This window comes from Seriola dumerili, unplaced genomic scaffold (assembly GCF_002260705.1).
Source record: "Seriola dumerili isolate Sdu_G_001 unplaced genomic scaffold, Sdu_1.0 BDQW01000079.1, whole genome shotgun sequence".
NCBI classification, from domain to species: Eukaryota; Metazoa; Chordata; class Actinopteri; order Carangiformes; family Carangidae; genus Seriola; species Seriola dumerili.
Window position 1 is genome coordinate 1,165,375 of NW_019174334.1, and position 21,671 is coordinate 1,187,045.

Consider the following 21,671-nt stretch of genomic DNA (forward strand, 5'->3'; position numbering starts at 1 on the left):
TGTGGGATGTTAGTAACAGAAAAAGCCCCCAGCCAGCTTGTCACTTTGGATAGCAGAAAACAGTCACAACATAAATTCTTACTTACTAAGATCGTACTCTCAGTAGCTTGACTTCTAAAAGAGCAGACAAGATATCAGTCCTGCATGTAAGGTTTGTGGAGTGAGTCTTGCAAGCTGATACAGGTAAAGCATTCTCAGAGGCACTCAGTAAACACGGACACATGTTGTGATTGTAAAGCCACTCTAGCCTACTGTGAGCTGGCTTTGCTTGGTTTCGTGTAACGAATGGGTTTTTCTTGGTACATGGCTGAGCGCGCAGTCTGGTGCTGTGGGCAAAGTGCCGTGCTCTCATTTCAGTCTCTCTGGGGAGAGCTGCACCATCAGAGAGAAATGATTGAATCTCTTTCTCCGCTCCATTTTCACTCATTCCTCCAGGTTGAGTGGATCAACCTGTGCCCCCAGCACAGAATTGTGTGTGTGTGTGTGTGCTGTATGCAAATGTCCAGGTTGGCATGCTCACATACCTTTACGTGTGGTTTTCACATAATTTTGTTGTTGAAGTTTGTCGATCCACCAGATGTTACATGCGTTGTGTCATATGTAAAACTGTCTTTGCCTCTGTGCCTTTGTTCTCCAGACGCTGATATGCATTGAGGATGAGTGGAGTCGGTGAAAACTCATCTGACCCTGCCAGGGCAGAGTCACGAAAACGCAAAGAATGTCCTGCCGAACTTCTAGGACCCAGGTAAGATCTTTATGCCAATGTGCCGGCGTCAGCCAGAGCCAGATGCATTATGTTTTCAGGTTGTCTGTCCATCTGCCCCATTCTTGTGAACACGATATCTCAGTAACGCCTTCAGGGAATTTCCTCAAATTTGGCACAAACATTCATTTGGACTCAAGGATAAATTGATTAGATTTTGGTGGCCAAAGGTCAAGGTCACAGTGACTATAACTCTCAAAATCATACACTAATTATGACACAATTTAACAAAAATGTCTAATAGGGTAAAATAATGAAGTGGTGACATTTTTATATCCAAACTGTCAAAGGTCAACTTCACTGTGACATCATAATGTTCTGCAAAAATACTTCTGGCCATTATTCAAAGCTGTAAGTCAGGAAGGGGAGATTGTGACCATATTTCCTGCAACGGTCTTGACTGTTAGGCGGTAATTCTAGTTACACTTAGCCACTTAAACAGGGACCCCCCCCCCCAAAAAAAAAAATCTTATGGAAAGTAGTCTTGATATTTCTACTCCATCTCAAGTAATGTCAGTAACCTTGGCCATTGTTTTGCCAAAATGTCTGGTTCAAAATCTCCTGCACCACTTCTTACCAACTGCAAGATTGTAAGATAAAGCTCCACCCTCTATTGTATGTACAGTAGCAGCCCAGTAGTTGGAAATAATAGCAGTGTGCTGTTGTGGCAGCTAACCCTGGAGCACTGATGTACAATAAATCTGCATAATTCATCTGCAGACAAACAGCCAAGAATGTAGGTTTTCCTTATCGATGGAGCACTCCATGTTGGCACAATGAAGAGGCCTAGGGATATATTTCAAGCCATATGGAGCATAATTGACCCTAGCCTTATTCCTCTTCTGTCCTCTATGCCAAGGTTTTCAGTAGATGTTACGCACTGTCATCTGGCAGCTATGAAAAAGAGAGGGCTCTTCAGTCGTGTCCAGAGATGTGTGTGTGTGTGTACACTCAACCCTGGTGTAGTTTTGTAGATGGATTTTCTTTGCTTCCCTGCTCTGGGTTGCTCTCGGGTGCTTTTTGACTGCCTATTCATTCCCTTATTGTAGTAGAATTGCATACGTTTACACACACTTGAACCCTTTATACCATACATCTTTATCTCCCCTGCTGTTACCATCTTAATGATTGCATCTTCTTACCCTGCTGTTCTTTGTCCTTGTAGTCCCAAGCGGAGCAACGAGAAGCGCAACCGCGAGCACGAGAACAAATACATCGAGGAGCTCGCCGAGCTGATCTTTGCCAACTTCAACGACATCGACAACTTCAATGTCAAGCCTGACAAATGTGCAATCCTGAAGGAAACTGTGAAACAAATCAGACAAATAAAGGAGCAAGGTACAAGTGGCAACCTAGAGTTACCTTTCTGCTGGCTGTTTTTTCTGTGTAATTTAATTCTCAATATCTGTTCATCTACTGGCTTTCCCTTCAGTTTTTTATGACATGCAGCTTATTTATGTAACAAGCTCAGTGAATATCTGAAGATGGATTCAACCGTGGTTTGTTTTGTAACCATTTATGCTGTGTATAAGGTTCTACAACATCATGAATATACTCAGGATGGTCTTGTGGTTTTAAAGCTCTGATACAACCACGAGTGCCACAGGTGGCACAATGTTGGCAGAAACCTCAGATGTGATGGCATAAATATTATGGTTTGGGATCTGCTCCACACACAGTAATTGATGTTGTTATTAAAGGCCAGCACAATTGATTTAATGTTCTCTCCATCACTTCATCATATAATTTGCATGGACCCGAGCAGTTTTTTTGTTTGGCTGCTGGTCTTTCCCACTTCAATTCTGAGCCAGAACATCAGGCAAATGGATCAGTGCGCTCAGTTTTACTTGCCAGCTTCTCCTTTTTTGTAGTCTTAAACAATTACTTGAGGTGTGTCTTACTTTTTACTTTTTTCCTGTTGGATTTATCAGACCAAGATCAATGAAATCCCAGTTTTTTTTTTTTCCTGCTTACACGCCCAAACATAGCACCAAGGTAAACCTCAAGGCAAATACTAAATTATGAATAAGCTTTGACTGTGCATATATGAAAAGCAGCTGTACGACTGGTGGACAAAAAGTGGCCCACTCAAGGTATACATGAATCAGACCAGCTGATGATGTCATCTTGTTTTATGACTCACAGAGCCAGGCGTTATGTAATGATGAGCAATGTGATGCAAAAAATCACACACAAACTCTGGCTACCGTCTGTCAGTCCCTCCCCCACTCTGCTGTCCGCACTCCCCTCCCTCCCTCTGACCCTTCCTCCTCTCATTCTCTCTTTTTTTTTTTTTTTTTTTTCTCTACGCTAGGCTAGATTGACGTCCCCTGCCTGCCTCTGAAGGCATAATTGTGTTTGTACAGCTACCACCGAGGGAAGGGCTTACACTCCTCTCCCCTCTGCTTTTGTTCTCGATGGCCAACCAGAGACACATTTTTATACTTAACACAGAAAGCTGCTGCACCTCATCTTGGACGGTTCAGAGGGGCAGCAATTTCAGCGACCAGTCATTCTTTTTCTTGTTGTACTTATTGTTGAACCAGGGATGCACTGAAAACTCTTTTTAGATGTTTTCATGCTCAAAGTACATCATTTTACCACCTCCATTTGCTCTCGTCATTGCACCTCATCTGTCATCTGTTAACTGTTACGTTCCAGAGTGTATAGGATTGTTTGTAGTGCATCTCTTTTTCTATAGGCTGAGGATTATTTCCACCTTGACAGCATCATTACTGCATAAAAGATATTCTCAGTTTATGGTGACATTACTGATTATATTAAATTACACCATTGTGACTTAATGTAACTCTTACTGATTGGTGTCACAGCTCTGCAGAGAGGTGCAATGGAACGACGATGGCCTTTAGAAATGTTGCCTCCTACTGACAGCTCTTAATTTATCCCTGTTTGTTCCTCTTGTTATCTGCATACATTTTCCATAATTGAAATCACGGTGGAGCTGTGCACTTAGCATATACTTGGCTTTTTCTCTGTTGCCATTTTGTTGCATGTTAACAGACAGTATGTTGAGTAATGATATCTTTATAGAGCCTATAAAATAATGGCATAGCCACGATTTTTACAGCTTCCTTTACACTCTTGTTCTCACTCTTGCCAACATAGTAAAAGCCCAGCTCTCATTGGCTGGAGGCTGGGACACACAGTAGCTGCTGAGCTGCAGCTAGTACATTGTTTGATACACAATTTGTATTCATCATGCATATGTGAAAAATGTAAAAATACAATACATGTAAAATTAAAAAAGAAAAAAAAGACAGAGATGACTTAATGGCAAATATCTTGTCAGTTACAGATTATGTGGTTATTAATTCATTTATTAGCAGATATAAGTGATCAATTCCTCCCTCTATCTGTGGCACAGTTCTGCAGACGGGCAGAAAGCCAGTGAGGGCCGCACTGACATTGAGTGATGGGTCTGTACCCAGGGCAGCTGTGCTGGTATACTGGTCCCCGCTGGGCCTGGAGAGGTCCTGCTGATGCACACATCATTAATGCTGAAAGAGATGAATGTGGGTCTGTGTGCTGTTGCACGAGCCCACAGAGCAGGGGCAAACCTGCATCTGTGTCAGATTTCACACATCTACATCCAATAAAATCAAGGAGGGATGTGATTTTTCTTTGCTTTCCACTACAACATTTTTCTCACTGTATAGTCAGCCATCTTCTTGGCGTGGTGTGACAGTTAAACATGTCACCCCCAACAGCCCACTCATATTCCGCCTCTCATCATCATCTCCAAAAGTAGGGCAGCCTACACTCTGAACATAAGGCGTCTCTGCATGGTTATTAACCCAATCACTCACATGGACAAATGCACAGCACCATAGAGCAGGTACAGGAGTTTACAGGATACTCTCAATTTTCGCCTCTTACAAACCAAACCCAGAACCCTTACATTGAAAGATCTGTTAAAGCTTATTAGGCTGTGGAGTCAAAGGTGCTACATTTATCATTTTTAAATATCAGTAGGTGCTTGTTAAATTATTATTTTAATTTTTTTGCACAGGTCAAGTCTGGTGATACTACAGACCATAAGTATCTATATATGCAGCAAGTCTCCCTGTATCCATACTTGGAAATCCAATAGGCATAGTAGGTCACAAGGACCCACTGCAGCAAAGTTATTTGAGAGAGGTAGTACATATAAAAAGGAAGACAACCCCTGGCTAAAGGGAAGCCTTGTTGAACTACTTTCCAAAGTTAAAAGGTGGTTCTATAGGAACAGCACAAAATTACTATTTTAATTTATAACAATAATAATTTTCATTATAATTAATTAAAATAAGAGAGGTTTTTCTTTTACATGTTTTAAGGTCTTCTGTTGCTGCTGGACCACATAGTAACAACTTGCTACTCTATTTGGAACAAGAGTTGTTTACACACTGTCACTGTGTTTCCATAATAGCCTTTTTTTTTGCACATGACAATGCAATCCATCCAGTGGCTGCCACCAGCGTGGCAGCTGCGTGCCCTGACACACTCATTTACAATAACCTTTCACTCCACTTGCTGCTCTGTGCTTGGGTTTGAGCTATGGCAACTTGTTTTGACAAAGGCACAAAATGTGTTTGCTTTGTAACCAGAAAAAATATTTGTTAAAAGTCTTGTAAACAAGTGACCGCTTTAAAGTATGTGGGTCAATCACAGGGGGAAAGCATTGAAAAAAGCATGATTTCCATGTTTTGGTTTCATATTTTGTGATGCATTTTTGTTTCTCACAATAACAGAATGCCTTCTTTATTAAGTTACGGTCCATGTTGTCTAGAATCAGTTGAATGCATTTGTTTTGTTTGTTTGCTTTGCTAAACCTCGGCCACTGGTTTTCCCATCAACAGAAAAAGCTGCAGCAGCAAATGAGGAGGAGGTACAGAAGGCCGATGTCTCATCAACAGGCCAAAGTGTGATTGACAAAGATGCCTTGGGACCAATGATGCTGGAGGTGAGTAGAGGGCCTTCTCTTGCTTATTCATAGTGTCATATCTGGGGGAAAATATTATGAAATACCACACACTGAACACTCAAGCTGAAGTACCCCATCTGAATACTCATACTAACACTCGCATAGGATATACACTGCTCTTTAAATCATGATTGCTATATAATGAAGAGTGCTATCCACGGAGAACAATCACAAATGGGCCAGTAGTGGTTGTGTGTGAGTGTAGCTGTGTGGAGTAAAAGCTGCCAGCATCTTGTATCTGCCCCGGATTGGCTGTAAATCACCAAGCGGAGCAATGGCCTCGTTGTCCCACGGAGGGCCACTGAAGTGCTTACGTATAATGGGAAGAAAGCAACAGCCTGGCGAATGAATCAGTCCATTGAGCCTGTCCTCTCACTCACTTCCTCCCTCCCTTTCTCTCTCTTACTTGTTCAGTTCTCTCTTTCTCTCCCTCCCTCCCCATCTTCTCTATATTCGCCTCTAGATCTGTCCTGTCATGGAATATTTATAGCTCTCCTGGTCCAGCGTCACTGAATCGACATGCTAACTCGCGGCTAAATATAGCCCAGCGCAGCCTGCATGCTTTCCCATCTGTCAGCAGCCCCAAAACACAGCGATCGGCCATTCACACCGCTCTGCTCTGGCCATGTCCCCGTCCGCCAGCGCGGGCTCATTACAGGATGCTCTTAGGAGAATGGCTGTCGGCAGGAAATGCACCCACGCGCCCCATGACCCTCCTCCAAGGCTGTCCGCTGCCCACGCTCATGCGAGCACAGAAGGACGAAGGAGGCCGCGAAAACATATCAGTGTGTTGTTGTTTTAAACCTCTGGGAGCAAGTCTTGTTCCGTCACATGACTTGTTGTGACAAATAGTTGGCATTCCTGTTAGACTGCCCCGTATGGTTGCTGTTGTGTGGTATGACGAAATCATTAGAGGGCTGAGTATGTTTTGAATGTTTAAAGCTACAGTGTCAGAGCTTTGGCACTGATTCCTAGATTATACCCTTTTCAATATCAAAAGGCATCTACAGAGATTTTGGCAATCTAATAAGATATTTGCCTCACTGTGTGACACGGATCTAATAAACAACATCAAGTTTGAGGTATATATATAAATATATATACTATATATAGACTGTATGATGATAACATCTACTGAATTGTAGGCTACGACGCAACTCAATACGTAAGAATAAAACTTTGTCCATCTGCACCATGATAGTGCAAAACAGTGGAGCTTAGCAACATGTCGATCAGTGCGTCATTTCATGCTGCATTCCTATAGGTTGGTTAGTAGACGTAGGAACAGTCACGAAGAATTTTGTCCCAAGCTACCGTTGGTCACAAGTCCGTGACAATGACCGTCTTTGAACTTCTCTCACACTACGACGCAGGGGGAAGTGTAGACGTGTATACAAGTATATAAACATGTTTTTTCTTTCAGTCCCCTTTAGCCTTCCTTCTTTTGTTGAGAATGTGTGTGCTTTACACACATTTAGGTCAGAACCAAAAAAGTTTTGAGCTTCTATACCGGGCCCTGCAAGAGACCAGTTTGCATTGTTTTTTAGTAAGACAGTAATGCCTTGCCATGCTGAAAATATATTATGTTTAGCAAGAATGTATGTGAAGAGAGATCCTGTTCGCAAAGCACCAGAATCAAGTCATAAATAACGGCGAGGAAAGGAGACCCCTACTCCCTTCACTATAACAATTCACTACCCGCTGTATATTGTACTGGGAGGAAAAGCAATACAGAGTCATATATCAAGACAATAGGCTCGGTGCAAAATGGAACAGGTACATGGAGTGTGGTGGCTCAGGGTACATTTATTTAGAGTATATTCATTTGTAAGGGCTTTGGTCATCTCTACAGTGTTTATTTAATCAGGGCATTGTAAATTAAGGTACTGTCTAACAGCATTATGCAAGAGTGTCTGGAAGAAGGCAAGAGTTGGCACTAGAGAGTGTTTGCTCTGTTTCTGTTTGCCCTACTTGTCCAGTACATGGCCTTTCTTCACACAGAGTGGACTTACACAACCATGTTGCATTTTGGAACCATTTCGCTTTATGCATCGATAGGTGAGATCTCCCCAAGTCTTTTTTTTTTTTTTTTTTTAGCTCATGCTGCGTTGATGCAGGCAAGGGAAAACATCTATCTCCATTAGATCATGTGTAACCTGCGATGTGTGAGTTTGCTTCACCCCAAAATGTAGCCTGCCGGTTGATTCCAGGTTTGTTATACATGCTATACATAAAAGAGATTTTGTTCCTAGACAGTTTATGCATTACAAAACTGAGCATGTTATTTGTTATGAATACATAATACGTAATGTAAACTGAGGTTAAAGGGTGTGTGTGTGCGTGTGTGTGTGTGTGTAGGTAATGATTATTTAAGCAGAGGTGAGGAGCAGACACCTTGGCAGGAGTCTCTTGTCTCTTATCTTGACACCAGCTTTTACAGCTTTACAACCGGCAGAATTCCTTTTTAAAGGCTCTGGGTGATTTGATGGCCTAATTGACACCATCTTGTGTGTAATGGCTGACCTGGGGCTGTATTCTTTCAATTAAGTGCTCCTCCTCCTTCACATCCTCCAAGCTCTGCAGGCATAAGCTTTTATCCTGCTTTTTATCAGCCACACTGATGTTGAGCATCTGCAGGGGTGATGGATGTGCCCGGCACGCAGAGTACTAATCACCTCTTTTTAGACACTATGCAGATGTGCAGATTGAATATTTTGGCCTACTTTTTTTTTTTTTTTTTTTCAATTTGCTACTGTTGACCGCAGACATACATATGAATAAAACTCTGCAGAGCTTACAGCGTCCTCTGCGTCTGTAAATGTTCTTTTGGCTCTGCGCAAAACACAGGAAATCCTTTTAATGAACCAAACATGAGAGGTTCAAACCAGCACAATAAAATGACCCTAATGAATCTATGAGTTGCATCAGGGTAGGACTAAGCTTTTTTTATTAAAGTACTCAGCTGCAGCAGCATTTGTATTAGCAGAGAGTACTGGTGGGAGGTAAAGGTGCTTAAACATATTTTTACTCTCCTGCTATTGCTTCAATTTCACTGCGAGAGATTTGTTATATATCAGCGTGAAAAATTCAGTAAACAAACTTTCTCTCCTCTGAACTCCCTTTCTCCCCTCCAGGCCCTGGACGGCTTCTTCTTCGTGGTGAACATGGAGGGTAACATTGTATTCGTGTCTGAGAATGTGACCCAGTACCTGCGCTACAACCAGGAGGAGCTGATGAATACCAGTGTCTACAGCGTGCTGCACGTCGGTGATCATGCTGAGTTCATCAAGAACCTGCTGCCCAAATCCCTTGGTTAGCCTCGAGCTTATTTTCCCTGCCAGCATTCGCTTTGCTCTCTGGCTTTTTCTACCTGTCAGTTTCGGTCTCGCTGTGTCACTTGTGTTTCGCATCTCTCTCTCTCTTTTCCTGACTCCGCATGTATGTCCCCTATGTTGCATCACTCCTACCTCTGCTCTCATTTACACGCTGGCCTCATCTCTTGTGTTTTTTTTTGTTTTGTTTTGATTGGTTTTGTTTTTTTACATACTGTGTTCCCTCTGTTTCTCAACACCCTCACTTCTCTTCTTCTCCCTGTTCAGACAGGTATGTTGTAGGTGGCTGTTTGATAGTGTTGTCAGTTTAATTAAAAACACTGAAATGTTCATGGTTAAATAGCTTCAGAGAGGCTGCGGGAAAGCTGCCTAATACAAAGTGTTATGTAAGCTTCATATACACGGTTGGCACAGTGCATAAAACCTATAGGTTTTTTCATTTTCTCTCGCCGATGCTCAACCCAGACATTTGCTCTTCCTCCCTCTCTTTTCACCTAATTAACTTCCTTTTTCGGCTCCTCTCCCCTGTCAGCAGCATCGCTCCCTATATTCTCATTTCATGCCCTTCCTTCCCCCTTCTCTTCGTGTTTTGTGTTATTCTCTCTTTTTCTCTGCCACACACCCTCACCAAGTTCCCATTTTCATGTTCTCACTTTACCATTTCCTAGCCACCCCTCCCCCCCTCCCCTCCCCTCCCCTCCCCCTCCATGAAAATCATTGTCTTCATCCTAGCATTACTCATCTCATGAAAACAGGCCATTTATTTTTGTATGACAGACGTTTACCTTTTTCTTTCTCTCTTTCAGTTTTGCCCATTCCTTTTCCCCGTCTTCTCTCTCTTCTCTCATACCCACGTCCATTTAACATCCTACCTCTGCATCTCCTCCACTCAAGGGGTGGTTGTAATGTATGTCAGCGCACCCCATCAGGAGCTCTCTCTAAGTCCCTTCTCCCCTTCCTCTCCTCTTCTCTCCTGGTGCTTCGGATTGAGGTCTGAGTGCCCAGCCATCTGGGTGGGAGAGCAGCACAGAGCAGAGTACCCTGGAAACGATCAGTGGGCTGTGTCCCAGATACTGGGAGATTATCAATGCACTGAATGAGATCACAAACCAGATGGAGTGTGATGGGAGTTTGCAAGAGTGAGATGAGTTGTGTGTGTGTGTGTGTGTGACTGTACGTCTCTTATTCTTTTTCTTTTTTTTGTGTGTGCGTGTGTGTGCATGTCTGCTCACACGTGTGTGTGTGTGTGTGTGTGTGTATATATGCGAGTTTGCCTGCGCCTGTGTAACTGTTGGAAAGAAGAAGAAAGATTGGCAATGATGTTTTAGAGGACATGCATATGGAAGCCTGGCATGGCTGTGGATAGATGGCATAGTGCTCAGGGTTCTAACTGCTCATTATGACTGATCTTTCCCCAGCAACTGCTCTCTCCTTTTTCCGCTTTTTTCCACCATCTTTCTCTCTGTCTTGCTCTCATTATGTCTTTCGCTTGCAGTGTGGTAGCCTCTCATGACTCGCTCGCCGCCGCTTCCGCTTTCCCCGTTCGGTTGTTCGGCTTTGGCTGCAGTGAAATTTGTCAAATAAAACCCCCAGGAGGTTACATTGAAAATTTCCCCTTCCCCTTCTTGCTCCTCTCTAGTGAATGGCGTCCCATGGTCCAGCGAGGGTCCGAGGAGGAACAGTCACACATTCAACTGCCGAATGCTGGTCAATCCCCACAGCGAGAGCCAGGACGAGCCGCACGAGCACGAGCCTCAGCAGCAGAAATACGAGACCATGCAGTGCTTCGCCGTTTCAGAGCCCAAGTCCATCAAGGAGGAAGGAGATGGTACGGAAGGAGAGAGGGAGTGTGGGAAAGTGGATAGAGAGTAGGACGATCATTTGACACTAAAGTTGTGACCCTATGGAACAAACTTAGATTAGTCCTTAGTCCTAGATTAGTTTTAAGATCTGATGAATTTCTACCATTCCTTGCTACCAGTCTGGACTTTGACTGTTTCATATTTTTATTATAATGTTTATGATTAAATCTAGATCAGCTCTAAATACCTAAAGCTCTAGATGCCTTTGCAATTAGGAAATTTAAGAATGGAATTGTGAAAAGTGAATTGAAAGAAATCTTTAAAAGTTTAGAGTCTGATTAAGATCTTAGAGCTTGTAAATTAATATCACCTGAAATACAAAAGTCATTATGGGTTGCGTTATGCAAAAGTTAGCGGACAAATAGGCCAATTATTATGACAGAGGAATGAAAAGATAAGATTGTTTTAGGGAGGCTAAGATCATCTTTGAACATTGCAGTATATAATTTTATTTTTTTAAAAACTTAAAAGAAGTCTGGCAGACCAAGATCAACAACAGAATCGGAAGAAAAGTTCATAAGCATCTCTACTTTATGTGACATCAGACTGATTGTTGCTGTGTTGATGTGCAGTGAAATGAAAGATTTCTTAAACCTTGACAAGGACAAAAGGGAGTTATGAGGCTTTCTTGGGTCAAAGTAACATCTGAATGTGACGGCTGCAGAACGGAAAATGGTTTTGAATATGAATTTACATTCATTATGAGTAGATCAAGAGTTTGCCTCATAACCTGCGTTGTATGTGAAAAGGAGTATACGCAACTGATGAAGAGCAGTGCTGGTGCCACTCAGCTTACATCCATGAAAAGTTAAGTGACACAAGGGAGACGAGAGGCTGGGCAGCTGTCATTAAAGCCCATCTATAATTCATGTACATTCCTCACAAATCAGAGCTTATGACTCACAGGAAAGGATGTGTTTTAATCATGTTTATAGCATCAGGGAACCAGTCTTCTGATGTGCTTCACATAGGTTTCAACACAACAGCATATGAACGCGGAGGAATATGGAAGTGGAGAAGGAAAGGCGCCGCATTTGTGGTAGCCGCTAGTATAAACATTTGCTGACCTTTGCAAGGAAATGATTTAAATTGTATGTTGTCTCTGATCTCTTTTCAGTGTTCAGTCACTGAGAGGTCACTGGGCTTTTCCAGTGGTTTTCATGGCTTTAGACAGGAACTTGAGATCCTGTAGTTTGAGTAAATTTCCATCACAAGTGACTGTCGTTCGTCCAAAAATTTGTAAAGCATAGATACGCAATGCTCTCGAAACAAATGCAGTATTCTGCATCTTAACTACCTAAATCCTGTTTGCTCAGTTTCTTTGATGAGAGACCATAATTCCCTCCTGCCAAACTATAACTCGTGGTTAATTAAAACAGTAAGTGAAAATGCTAATGTTTCACTCCAAGTCTAGTCTCAACCTGTCTTTTCCCCTCTCTGGCTTCCTTTGTGCACCAGCTGCTTGCCAACCATACTTTGGCAAATACACTAACTAGGAAACAGGCCAGAGGTGTGTGCGTGTGTTTGTGCGCTTGTTTGTGTGAGTGCGTGCTTGCGTGCGTGCTCGCCATCCAGGTATTTCTCATTTCATAGGGACCTAAATTTGTTTACACAGTTACATTATAGGCACTTGTCTCCCTTATGGGAACGAAAGACAAGTCCCCGTAATGTAAATCATTAAATCTTAAGGTGAAGGCATGTTTTAAGTTTAGGTTAAGGTTATGGTAAGGCAAGTAGTAGTTACGGTTAAAGTTAGAGTAAGTCTACAGGGAATCAATATAAATCAATGTAATGCCCTCTAAAGTCTGACTGTGAGTGGCGAGGCAGGATCATTGGTTATAGTTGCAGCCACAGACAGAGACAAGGGAGGAGGAAGGAATTGAGAGAGATTTGCAGATCTATCGGCCGGACCACCCACAAGGCACTGTTTACACATCAAAATGAGGTGTGTGTGTTGTGGTGTGTTGTTTGTGTGTGTGTGTGTGTGTGTGTGTTTGTTTGTTTGGGTGTGTGTGTCAGCCCTGGCATGCATTTCTTAGCCAGAAACGTGTGGGATTGTGGGTATTACTGGCACAGGAAAGTTAGATGGCAGACTTTTTGGGGTCATCCCAGTCCTGGACTTGGCGTTGTCATCTGTGTGTGTGTGTGTGTGTGTGTGTGTGTGTGTGTGTGTGTTAGAGGCAACTGTCATGATTGAGCGATGGCAATCTTTAATGTTGGACCACAGGAGATGTCATTGGTGTGAGATGGCACTGTAGGTGAGACCAGCCGGAGACACTTGCACACAATCACACATACGCACACATGCACACACACCTTCAAAGGTCACACTTCATCATGTCCCTTGCCAGCGATAGTTGCTCCTCCTCATGAAAGGAGCGGAGCTCTGATCCCCGTGCTCATTAATAACTGTATTAATTATGCTGCCTGGGAATAACATGCATTTCATTTTCTTTTCCCTCCTTCTGTCTCTATCATTTACGCCCCTTCCTCTCCTCCCTTCTCCCATCCCCCTTCATTCCTTATGTCTCTGTCCTGTTCTCTTTGTTACATCCTCTACATGATCTTTTCTTCCCTCCTCACGTTCCCTCTGTCTGCTCCTCTGTTCTCCCTCTCTTCCCCTTTTGTTTTTTAGACTTTCAGTCGTGCCTGATCTGTGTGGCGCGCAGGGTACCCATGAAGGAAAGACCCATGCTTCCCACGCATGAGAGCTTCACCACGCGCCAGGACCTGCAAGGTACACAAACCAGTAACGCAGCCAGGAGCTACAAAATAATACAAACAAAACAAAGCAAACTTGATGTCTTTCTCCAACAGTTTACACCTTTTCCTTTTTTTTTTTTTTCTTAGAAGGCTGATAAGTTTTGGCAGTCATACTGACCATTTGAGATTGTGATTCCCACACCACCATACATACATACAGCAGTTAATATAGTGCCCCGAGTGAGGCACCGCCCCCCACAACACCTCATCCCACCATGTCACCAGCCCATAAATCACCTCACACTATAGTTTAGGTATTTAAAAGATTATTATATCCTTGGTAAAGGTCCTTAGGACTGAGCCTGTTACGTCTGTCTACGCTGTGGGAGGTAAAGTACCTGTCTGAACACTGGCGCAGAGATGTAGACAGTTGTCTGTGTTTCACCTGGTCTTGTGCAGTATATCTACACACACACATAGTTACTCACTATCATATTGTAATTTACTGTAGTTCCACACCCAGATCTCTGTAGGTGTTCTTGTATACATGTCTATGTTTGTTTGAATCTGTTTTCTAATTTTCTTATTGTGGATTGAGAGTATGATTTTTCTCTCATTATTGATTGGAAAACTTTTTTTTGTAAAAAAGTATTTCCTCTGCAATCTTCTCTCACCTGAGAGACCTTGCTGAGTATAGTGTAACATTGTAACAAGCTCCTGTTGTGATTGTTTGTGTGACAAGTCTTTACTCAGTCCCTATGGCTGTCATTCACACAACAGTCTGCTTGTCAGCCCTTTAAATGCATCACTGCCTCCATTTAAATTGCAATCCGATGAGGGACAACTGTTACAGTGCTACAAGTGTGTGTGTGTGTGTGTGTGTGTGTGTGTGTGTGTGTGTGTGTGTGTGTGTGTGTTTGTGCCCGTAGAATGGGTGTATTTGTTCACTTCTAAAGATAGTTGAGCCTAAGCCGCCCTTGTGACTTTTAAAATCAGTCCTTCTACCTGTTGTATCAAGTGTTTAATGTTGATCTTACTTCATTTGTACCGACAGTATTTGTACTTGTGTTTGCCTGTTTAATCTTGTGTAGACAGGACGTCCTTACTACCACAGAGGAAATTTCTAGCTTTTGACAAGTTGTAATTAAAATGTAAAAAGTCCTCAGTATTTTTTTCAACCAGTGTCGAACCACAGAGCTGCTCTGCTGCCGAGTGGCCAAGTGGAGAACATCTTCTGGTCAACAAGCTGCTCTACATATTTACGTTTGAGAGAGACATTAAATCCCCATCAGCTCAGTTAGTGTGGGTGTGTGCATGTGTATAGAAATCCCTCCTTCCATATCTGACTAAGGCCTACTTAATCCTGTCCTCTGTGTTTAGGTAAGATAACGTCCCTGGATACCAGTCTGCTGCGGGCGTCCATGAAACCAGGCTGGGAGGATTTGGTGAGGCGCTGCATCCAGAGGTTCCACTTACAGAATGATGGGGAGATGTCTTTTGCCAAGAGACATCAGCAGGAAGGTAAAACTGTTAAGGACTATCCTGTTTAATTCTTGGCTCTTGTGAGTTACTCCCTTTGGTCTTTCTGGTGCTTTTGTCAGACTGCATGAGCATATAATGCTGATTTGATCATGGGTCCCTTTTAACCAAAGCTAATGGTAAATTATAGGCTTCTCCTTTGAGATCCTAAATCCAATCCAATCACTATTTTTACTGCACTTAAAAGAAGAAAATAAAACCAGTTTATTCTATCTATACAAATTAATCATCACAGTGAAAATGTGTTGTGTGTGTATGTACTGATGTAAGCGCATATGTGTCCACAGTGCTCCGCCATGGCCAAGCGTTCAGCCCCATCTACCGGTTCTCCCTCTCTGATGGAACCATCGTGTCAGCCCACACCAAGAGCAAACTGGTGCGCTCGCCCGCCACCAACGAACCCCAACTCTACATGTCCCTGCACATTCTACAGAGGTATGTCTCACTATCTACACTTGTGTCAGTACCAGAGAGACAAATCTGCAGCATGAACTTGCGTACATGTTTTAGCCTGTTAGTGCCCTGCAGCACAAAAGTGATGGCTTTGTGTGTTCTGTCTGGATGGAATAATGTGTAACTTCAAGCTTGCCAGTGGTCTGGGTCTCGGGGGATGCTGTCACAATGAAATCAGACATAAGGGGTAGTTCATCCAAAAAGAAAAATCAGACATATTTCCCACCTTTTCCGTGAGGTGTAAGTATATGTTTGTGGCTGTATTTACCCAGTTGCTACTGAAATTTCTGCCACCAATACAATGGAAAGGTTAAATGACCAAAATGAGTTTGTTGTGCCTCAAGAATGATGATATCTGAAAACATCAGCAGCGAGGTCTCTTTCCAGAAACAATGTCACACTTCTTCAAGATGAACCCCAAAACCGTGCAGTGTAATTTTCTCTATTTTGTAACATCTACAGAAAATTCTTGAGTAAAAAAAAATAGCGAAAAACTGAATTAATCAGCTGGATTATCTGTGTGTTTGTTTTTAACCTCTAGGGAGCAGACAGTCTGCGGAATGGGCCAGGATATGGGTCCTGGCAATCAGGCCACAGGGATGGCTCCAAAACCAATGAACTCCTCTACTCCCTCCATGACTCCTCCAACCCCAGGCAGTTTGCCAGGTTCGGGGCCTCAGGGCCAAGACACTACCATCAGCAGCAACAGCACGCCTTTTTCCCCTCCAGGTCCTGCTGGCCCCAGAGAACCAGCAGCCATGGGCCATATGCAGGGCTACCGTTTTGGCTGCCCCCCACCACACAACCATACTGGGGGCATGCAACCACCACAGCAGGGCCCAAACTGGAGGATGAACAGCCCCTCTCGCGCAAGCCCCAGCCCGGCCGGGGGGCCCCATCCACCTCAACAGAACTCTATGCTATCACCCAGGCACAGAGGTAGTCCTGGGGGGGCGGGCAGCCCTCGTGTAGCAGGAGGCCTGCACTCGCCATCCCCAGTGGGGATGTGTGGTGGAGGACCTGGAGGAGCAGGCAGTAGTAGCACGACTAGTGCCCATGCTAACAGCTACACTAGCAGTTCTCTGTCAGCTCTGCAGGCCCTAAGTGAGTGCCACGGTGTAGGACACGGGCATGGGCCCCCTCATGCACATACACTGGGGTCTCCAGACCGGAAGATAGGCTCCCCAGCTGGGGTCACGCCAGGGTCAGGGGTAAACTCTCATCTGATGTCAAAAATTGGAGGAGGCAGTGGTGGTGCTGGTGTTGCAGGAGACTCATTTGGCCCTCACACAGAGGTGGGTCAGGGGCACAACCAAGGTCAGGCAGAGAGCAACCTTGCTGAGCCCAAGGAGGAGAGAGAAGGGCCCCCTGAGGGCCATGACGCTCACAACCGTCTTCATGACAACAAGGGCCACACTAAGCTACTGCAACTGCTCACCACCAAGCCAGAGCCTCTAGAGACACCCCTGTCCCCTGGCGCAGGATGTGAGGGCAAAGACCAGGCTGGGACAGGGGTCCGGGGTTGCCACACGGGAGGGAACACTCATGCCACATCCCTCAAAGAAAAACACAAGATCCTCCACCAACTGCTTCAGAACAGTACGTCTCCTGTAGACCTGGCCAAACTCACTGCAGAGGCCACAGGCAAAGAGCTGGGCCAAGACCAAGCCCAGGGTGCTGGTAGTACAACTTCTGGGGCAGAAATTGCTCCCAAGCAGGAGCCCTTGAGCCCCAAGAAGAAGGACAATGCCCTGCTACGCTACCTGCTGGATAAGGATGACACTGCACTGAAGGACAAGGTCCCTAAGCTGGAGCCTGGGGAGGTGAAGGTCGAAGGGGGCAAAAACACCCACGTCAAGGCAGAGAAACCAGACTCAGGATACGACCGGGCTGAGCAGGTCAGTTTTCTCCATGCCTTACTCTGCGCTGAGTGCACATTAAAAGAGAGCTATTCAGTTTTATAAACATTTTTGCCGTCCTGATTGAAAAATAGCTTGTATATAGCATCATTTCCATGTTTTAAGTGATGATGCGTTCCTGAGCTGCCCTAAAAGTGGTTTTGTAACCTCCTTCTTTAGCCCATTGCAAAAACCCAAAACTTTTTGCCCTGTACTGCTCCACTTGCCTCCTCTCTGTCTGAGCGTTAATCTGGGTTAGGTAGCAGATGTTGGCTCCTCCAAGTCCCATGTCCACACCGGATGTTACAGCTAAATACACAAATGGTCTGGCAGTGTGGAGGTCAAACAGGATTTGTGGCCCATCGACAGTCAGATTCAGATTTACAGTCTTGTCATATACATTTAAGACATCATGCATGTTTTTATTCACATATAAACACATCTGGTCCTTTCACTGCCTTTGTGTTGGCAGCACAAGTTGAGGGAAGCTATCCGCCAGCTTCAAACAACTGTGACATTTGGAAGGAACCCCTGTGGTTCTCCAGCCATTTGATCCTGTTTGCGTTTGGCCAGAATCCTCAGGTTTGGCACCAGGCTCAGGTCAGACCTGGCACCGAAAGAGAGAAGGGGAGAAAAAGAGTAAAAGGGAGAGAGCAGGGAGAGTATTGCTGGTAGAACTCAACATTTCAGTAAAACAGAGGCTTCAGCTTTCTGATCCTCTAATGCAGGAAAGAAAACCAGTATTTGGTGAGACTCGTAACCTTTCATACAGGAAACCTGCGTATGACGCGCTCTACTAAACACACGTTCAAGACAAATGTAGCTCTATCACACACATCACTGCGAAACCACAGAATTACATAGAATTACACAAAATTACATGAATGCCCTTCCACTCTATTTCTCTCATTACCTTCCTCTTCTTAGACCCGGTGGGTAATCTAGGTTACAAAGATGCTGTTTAAATGTCAATAACATTGAACTAAAGTTTTTCTAGAAATGCATGTTCACTCTTTTGTAAAACAGCAAAGCAGTACCCAAACCGATCTTGATCCTGGGCTGGAGAAGGGTGTGAAAACACATTTGACACAGTATCGATTGATCCGTTCGAGATGCGCACCAGCGTAGCCTTAACCTGGATATTGGGAAAAACTGTGTTTTCGTCACTTTGTCGCCCTCTTTTTTATCTCCCTCCTTCTTTTTGGCACCTTTTGTAGAAACACTGCTGTTTTCCCGTTCAGACAGAGGGACAGTGGCGCTGAATATCAGCTAGCCATGCCTGCTAGCTGTGTATGTACAGTATGTGCTCAGCCACTTGGGTACATATGAAAAAGAGGAAAAGGTGATTGGATGAATAATAAGAACTGCTGTTGAACTGAACAAAGAAGGAGAGATGAGAGAGGTGTAGATACCCCCAGGAGAGCCCAGCCTCGGCAGGCAGGAGTGAAAATGATGAGCCATATGCTCCTGCATGTCCTCTCTGCTACCATGGAGATAGAGGGGAGAGGGAGTGGTGTGTTTGTAGAGCAAGCAACATACGCAAAACAATAGAAGGAAATAGAAATGGAGAAAAATAGAGGTTTGATGTGTGTGTGTTGATGCTGAGGGTCTCTATAAGCGGTCAGTGTACTAAATAATACAAAAAAAATTCATTAAATGACATAAATTGGTTTAGTTCTTCCTTGTGTGGACAGTGCAAATGAAACTGGTGAATTCTGGGTTTCACATTTAGATGATGACGCTCGTAGTTTCAAACAATGATGCTGATGGTTGATCCCAGTTTTAACAGACTCCACTAACTATGAAAAAGGGCATTTGTTCGACATGAAGCCGTGGCTTCATTAGAGCCATTTCTTGGTGAGTGGGTTCCTCTTCCTTACTGGGGAATTGCTGCTCGCTCATGTGTGAAAGATGACTGTACTAGTCAAAAAGTCCACTCATCCTTCTCTCCACTAACCTCACCCACTGTTTTCTTGCTACGTCTCTCTCTCTGCCTCATTCCTCCTCATTATTGTTTGAGGGCTGAATTATTGATGGCTGGAGCAGAGCTAAATGAGAAATCAGAGCAGAGAGCAGCAGTAGCGGCTTAGCTGATGGCTGAAGGAACTATAGGTATGGTTGACTAGTCCCATGGGCCTGTGGGAGGCAGGGTTATCTGTGAGTTTTTATATGTGTGAGTTCATGTAAACATATTGTCTCCCAAACTAAATAAAAATCTATTTCCACTGCAGCTATAGCCGTAATTTGCATGTAATTAATTTAGTTAATGATTCAGCTTGTCTTTATTCTACGCCATATTATGATACTGAAATATCAGGTCTTCAGTGTCACATCAATCAAATCTGTCAAATTAAGTAAATAATTATCATTAATATTGTAGAAAAGAACCTAAATTACACGGTGGTAGCATGAGTTGTTCATTGCTTTGGCTTGTGAAATCACTTCAGCTCAGCTCAGCATTGAGTATTTCTTTTCTTTTTTTTTTTTATAAAGTGACAGATGTAGGTCACAATAGCCACAGCCCCTCATCGACCCTACATATGAGTGAGTGGGTAAAGAAAACAAATGAATTCATAGGAGCCAGGACATGATATTATGTTTTAATAGTTCCTCCAGTAGTTTCTTCTGGCCTCAGTGCTTCAGTTTTCCTTCCTTCTTCCAATATAAGAAAGAATATAATGTCAAACTGCATGCCAAAACATTAATTTCCATGAGCGCTCGCTCACAGGCAAATAGTGAATTCAATAGATTTTCTGCAAGTTGTTTTCGCTAAATTCTTTTTTTTTTTTTTTTTTGCTCACAAAAAGCCAACACTGTTCTGGGGTGAAATGACTTTTCCTTTTTGCCTCACTTAACAGTGGCACTTCTGCTTTACCCACCCTGCTTCTCAGTTCCCTTTCCTGTAAAATGACATGGACTGGGTCAGAAAGGCACAATAGTCTTATTGTCCTGAAGTCTATATTGACATTAGGGCACAGACTGTACATGAAATGGATAGATTTGAAATACATGACTAGATTATAACCTGCTCACTTACAGACGTGACTGGTTTAAGTTGAGTGACAAGGGCCTCCTCACCATCCTGCTGTGAGCGAGTCGGCCTCTGCTGTTACTAAGCACGCAACTGTGCCTTTTGTATCAAACGCGATTGAAGTGTATGATTCGTCATCGGTCGTCCTCACTCCGAAACAGTTCATTTGTGCAGAAGAATGTACATGAAATCTGGGTTTGCCCATTACCTGGGTGTTGCTCTGTGTTGTTTTTAATTTACTAACTAACAACAATGAAATAAGGATAAGGGTCAAGTCAATTTTAGTTTCTCTCCCTCATTACCAGCCAGTTTTTCAACTAGGTAGTGATGCTTACTTGTGTGTTGGGTGTGGAGATGAATAAACAGATCAAGCCTGATTTTTAATTATACACAAGAACCCTTAAACAAACTGCATCTTGTATGTGTCCTTAGCTGCTCTTCCAGAGTGAGTAAAGTTCTGGTGTCAAGATGTTAAACTGTGATCTGTAAATGGGATATGGCTTGAAACTAAATATTTGATAATGGTTATTTGGCCTTACAAATCCTTAACGTTGTACCCGTGCTGTATCTGGTTAAAATGCATCTCCTGCATGGGTTTGCATTACATGCACGGACATGCATTGAAAGCGGAGAGTAACAGGGGTTGATAGAAATAGGACCCATTAAGGGTAAAAGCAACGAGAGAAGTCGAGAGAATAGAAAGTAGGAGGAGAGAGAGAATTAGAGAGGAGGAGGAAGAGAGCAAACTGAGAGCGTACAGGAGCATTACATCATTCCTGACCTCATTAGGGCTTTTCTCTCTCCCCCCCACCGCCCCCCCCCACCCCTCACTCTGCTACTCTCTCTAGCTCTCCCACATATCCTGTATGCTTGTCTGCTGTGTAGTGATCAACATTTTGTGGCTATTTATTTGCTCCAGTGTATCTGGAGAGGTTTTGAAACAGGATCTTCCGAGGCAGAGGAGCAAAAGATCCAACAACAAAAAGTGTTCGTAGGCACGACCAAGGCTTTAGTCCTTGGCAACAACAGATAACTCTTCTGTCAGGCATTTTTGGCAGCCTTGTTATCTTTAGTAGCATTTGCATACCTAAGATACATGTCACTGT

At 43.6% G+C, this 21,671-nt stretch overlaps 1 protein-coding gene across 1 annotated transcript in view; it reads left to right on the forward strand.

The window, feature by feature from the left end:
• ncoa2 (nuclear receptor coactivator 2) overlaps positions 1-21,671 on the forward strand; it is a 53,343-nt gene that overhangs the window by 23,126 nt on the left and 8,546 nt on the right. Inside the window, exons 3-11 of the mRNA XM_022744261.1 lie at positions 638-745; positions 1,929-2,101; positions 5,623-5,726; positions 8,882-9,059; positions 10,719-10,907; positions 13,577-13,678; positions 15,025-15,165; positions 15,471-15,618; positions 16,178-17,534. Coding sequence (XP_022599982.1) covers positions 657-745; positions 1,929-2,101; positions 5,623-5,726; positions 8,882-9,059; positions 10,719-10,907; positions 13,577-13,678; positions 15,025-15,165; positions 15,471-15,618; positions 16,178-17,534 — 2,481 coding nt within the window. The 5' untranslated portion in view covers positions 638-656. The remainder of the gene's footprint in view (positions 1-637; positions 746-1,928; positions 2,102-5,622; positions 5,727-8,881; positions 9,060-10,718; positions 10,908-13,576; positions 13,679-15,024; positions 15,166-15,470; positions 15,619-16,177; positions 17,535-21,671) is intronic.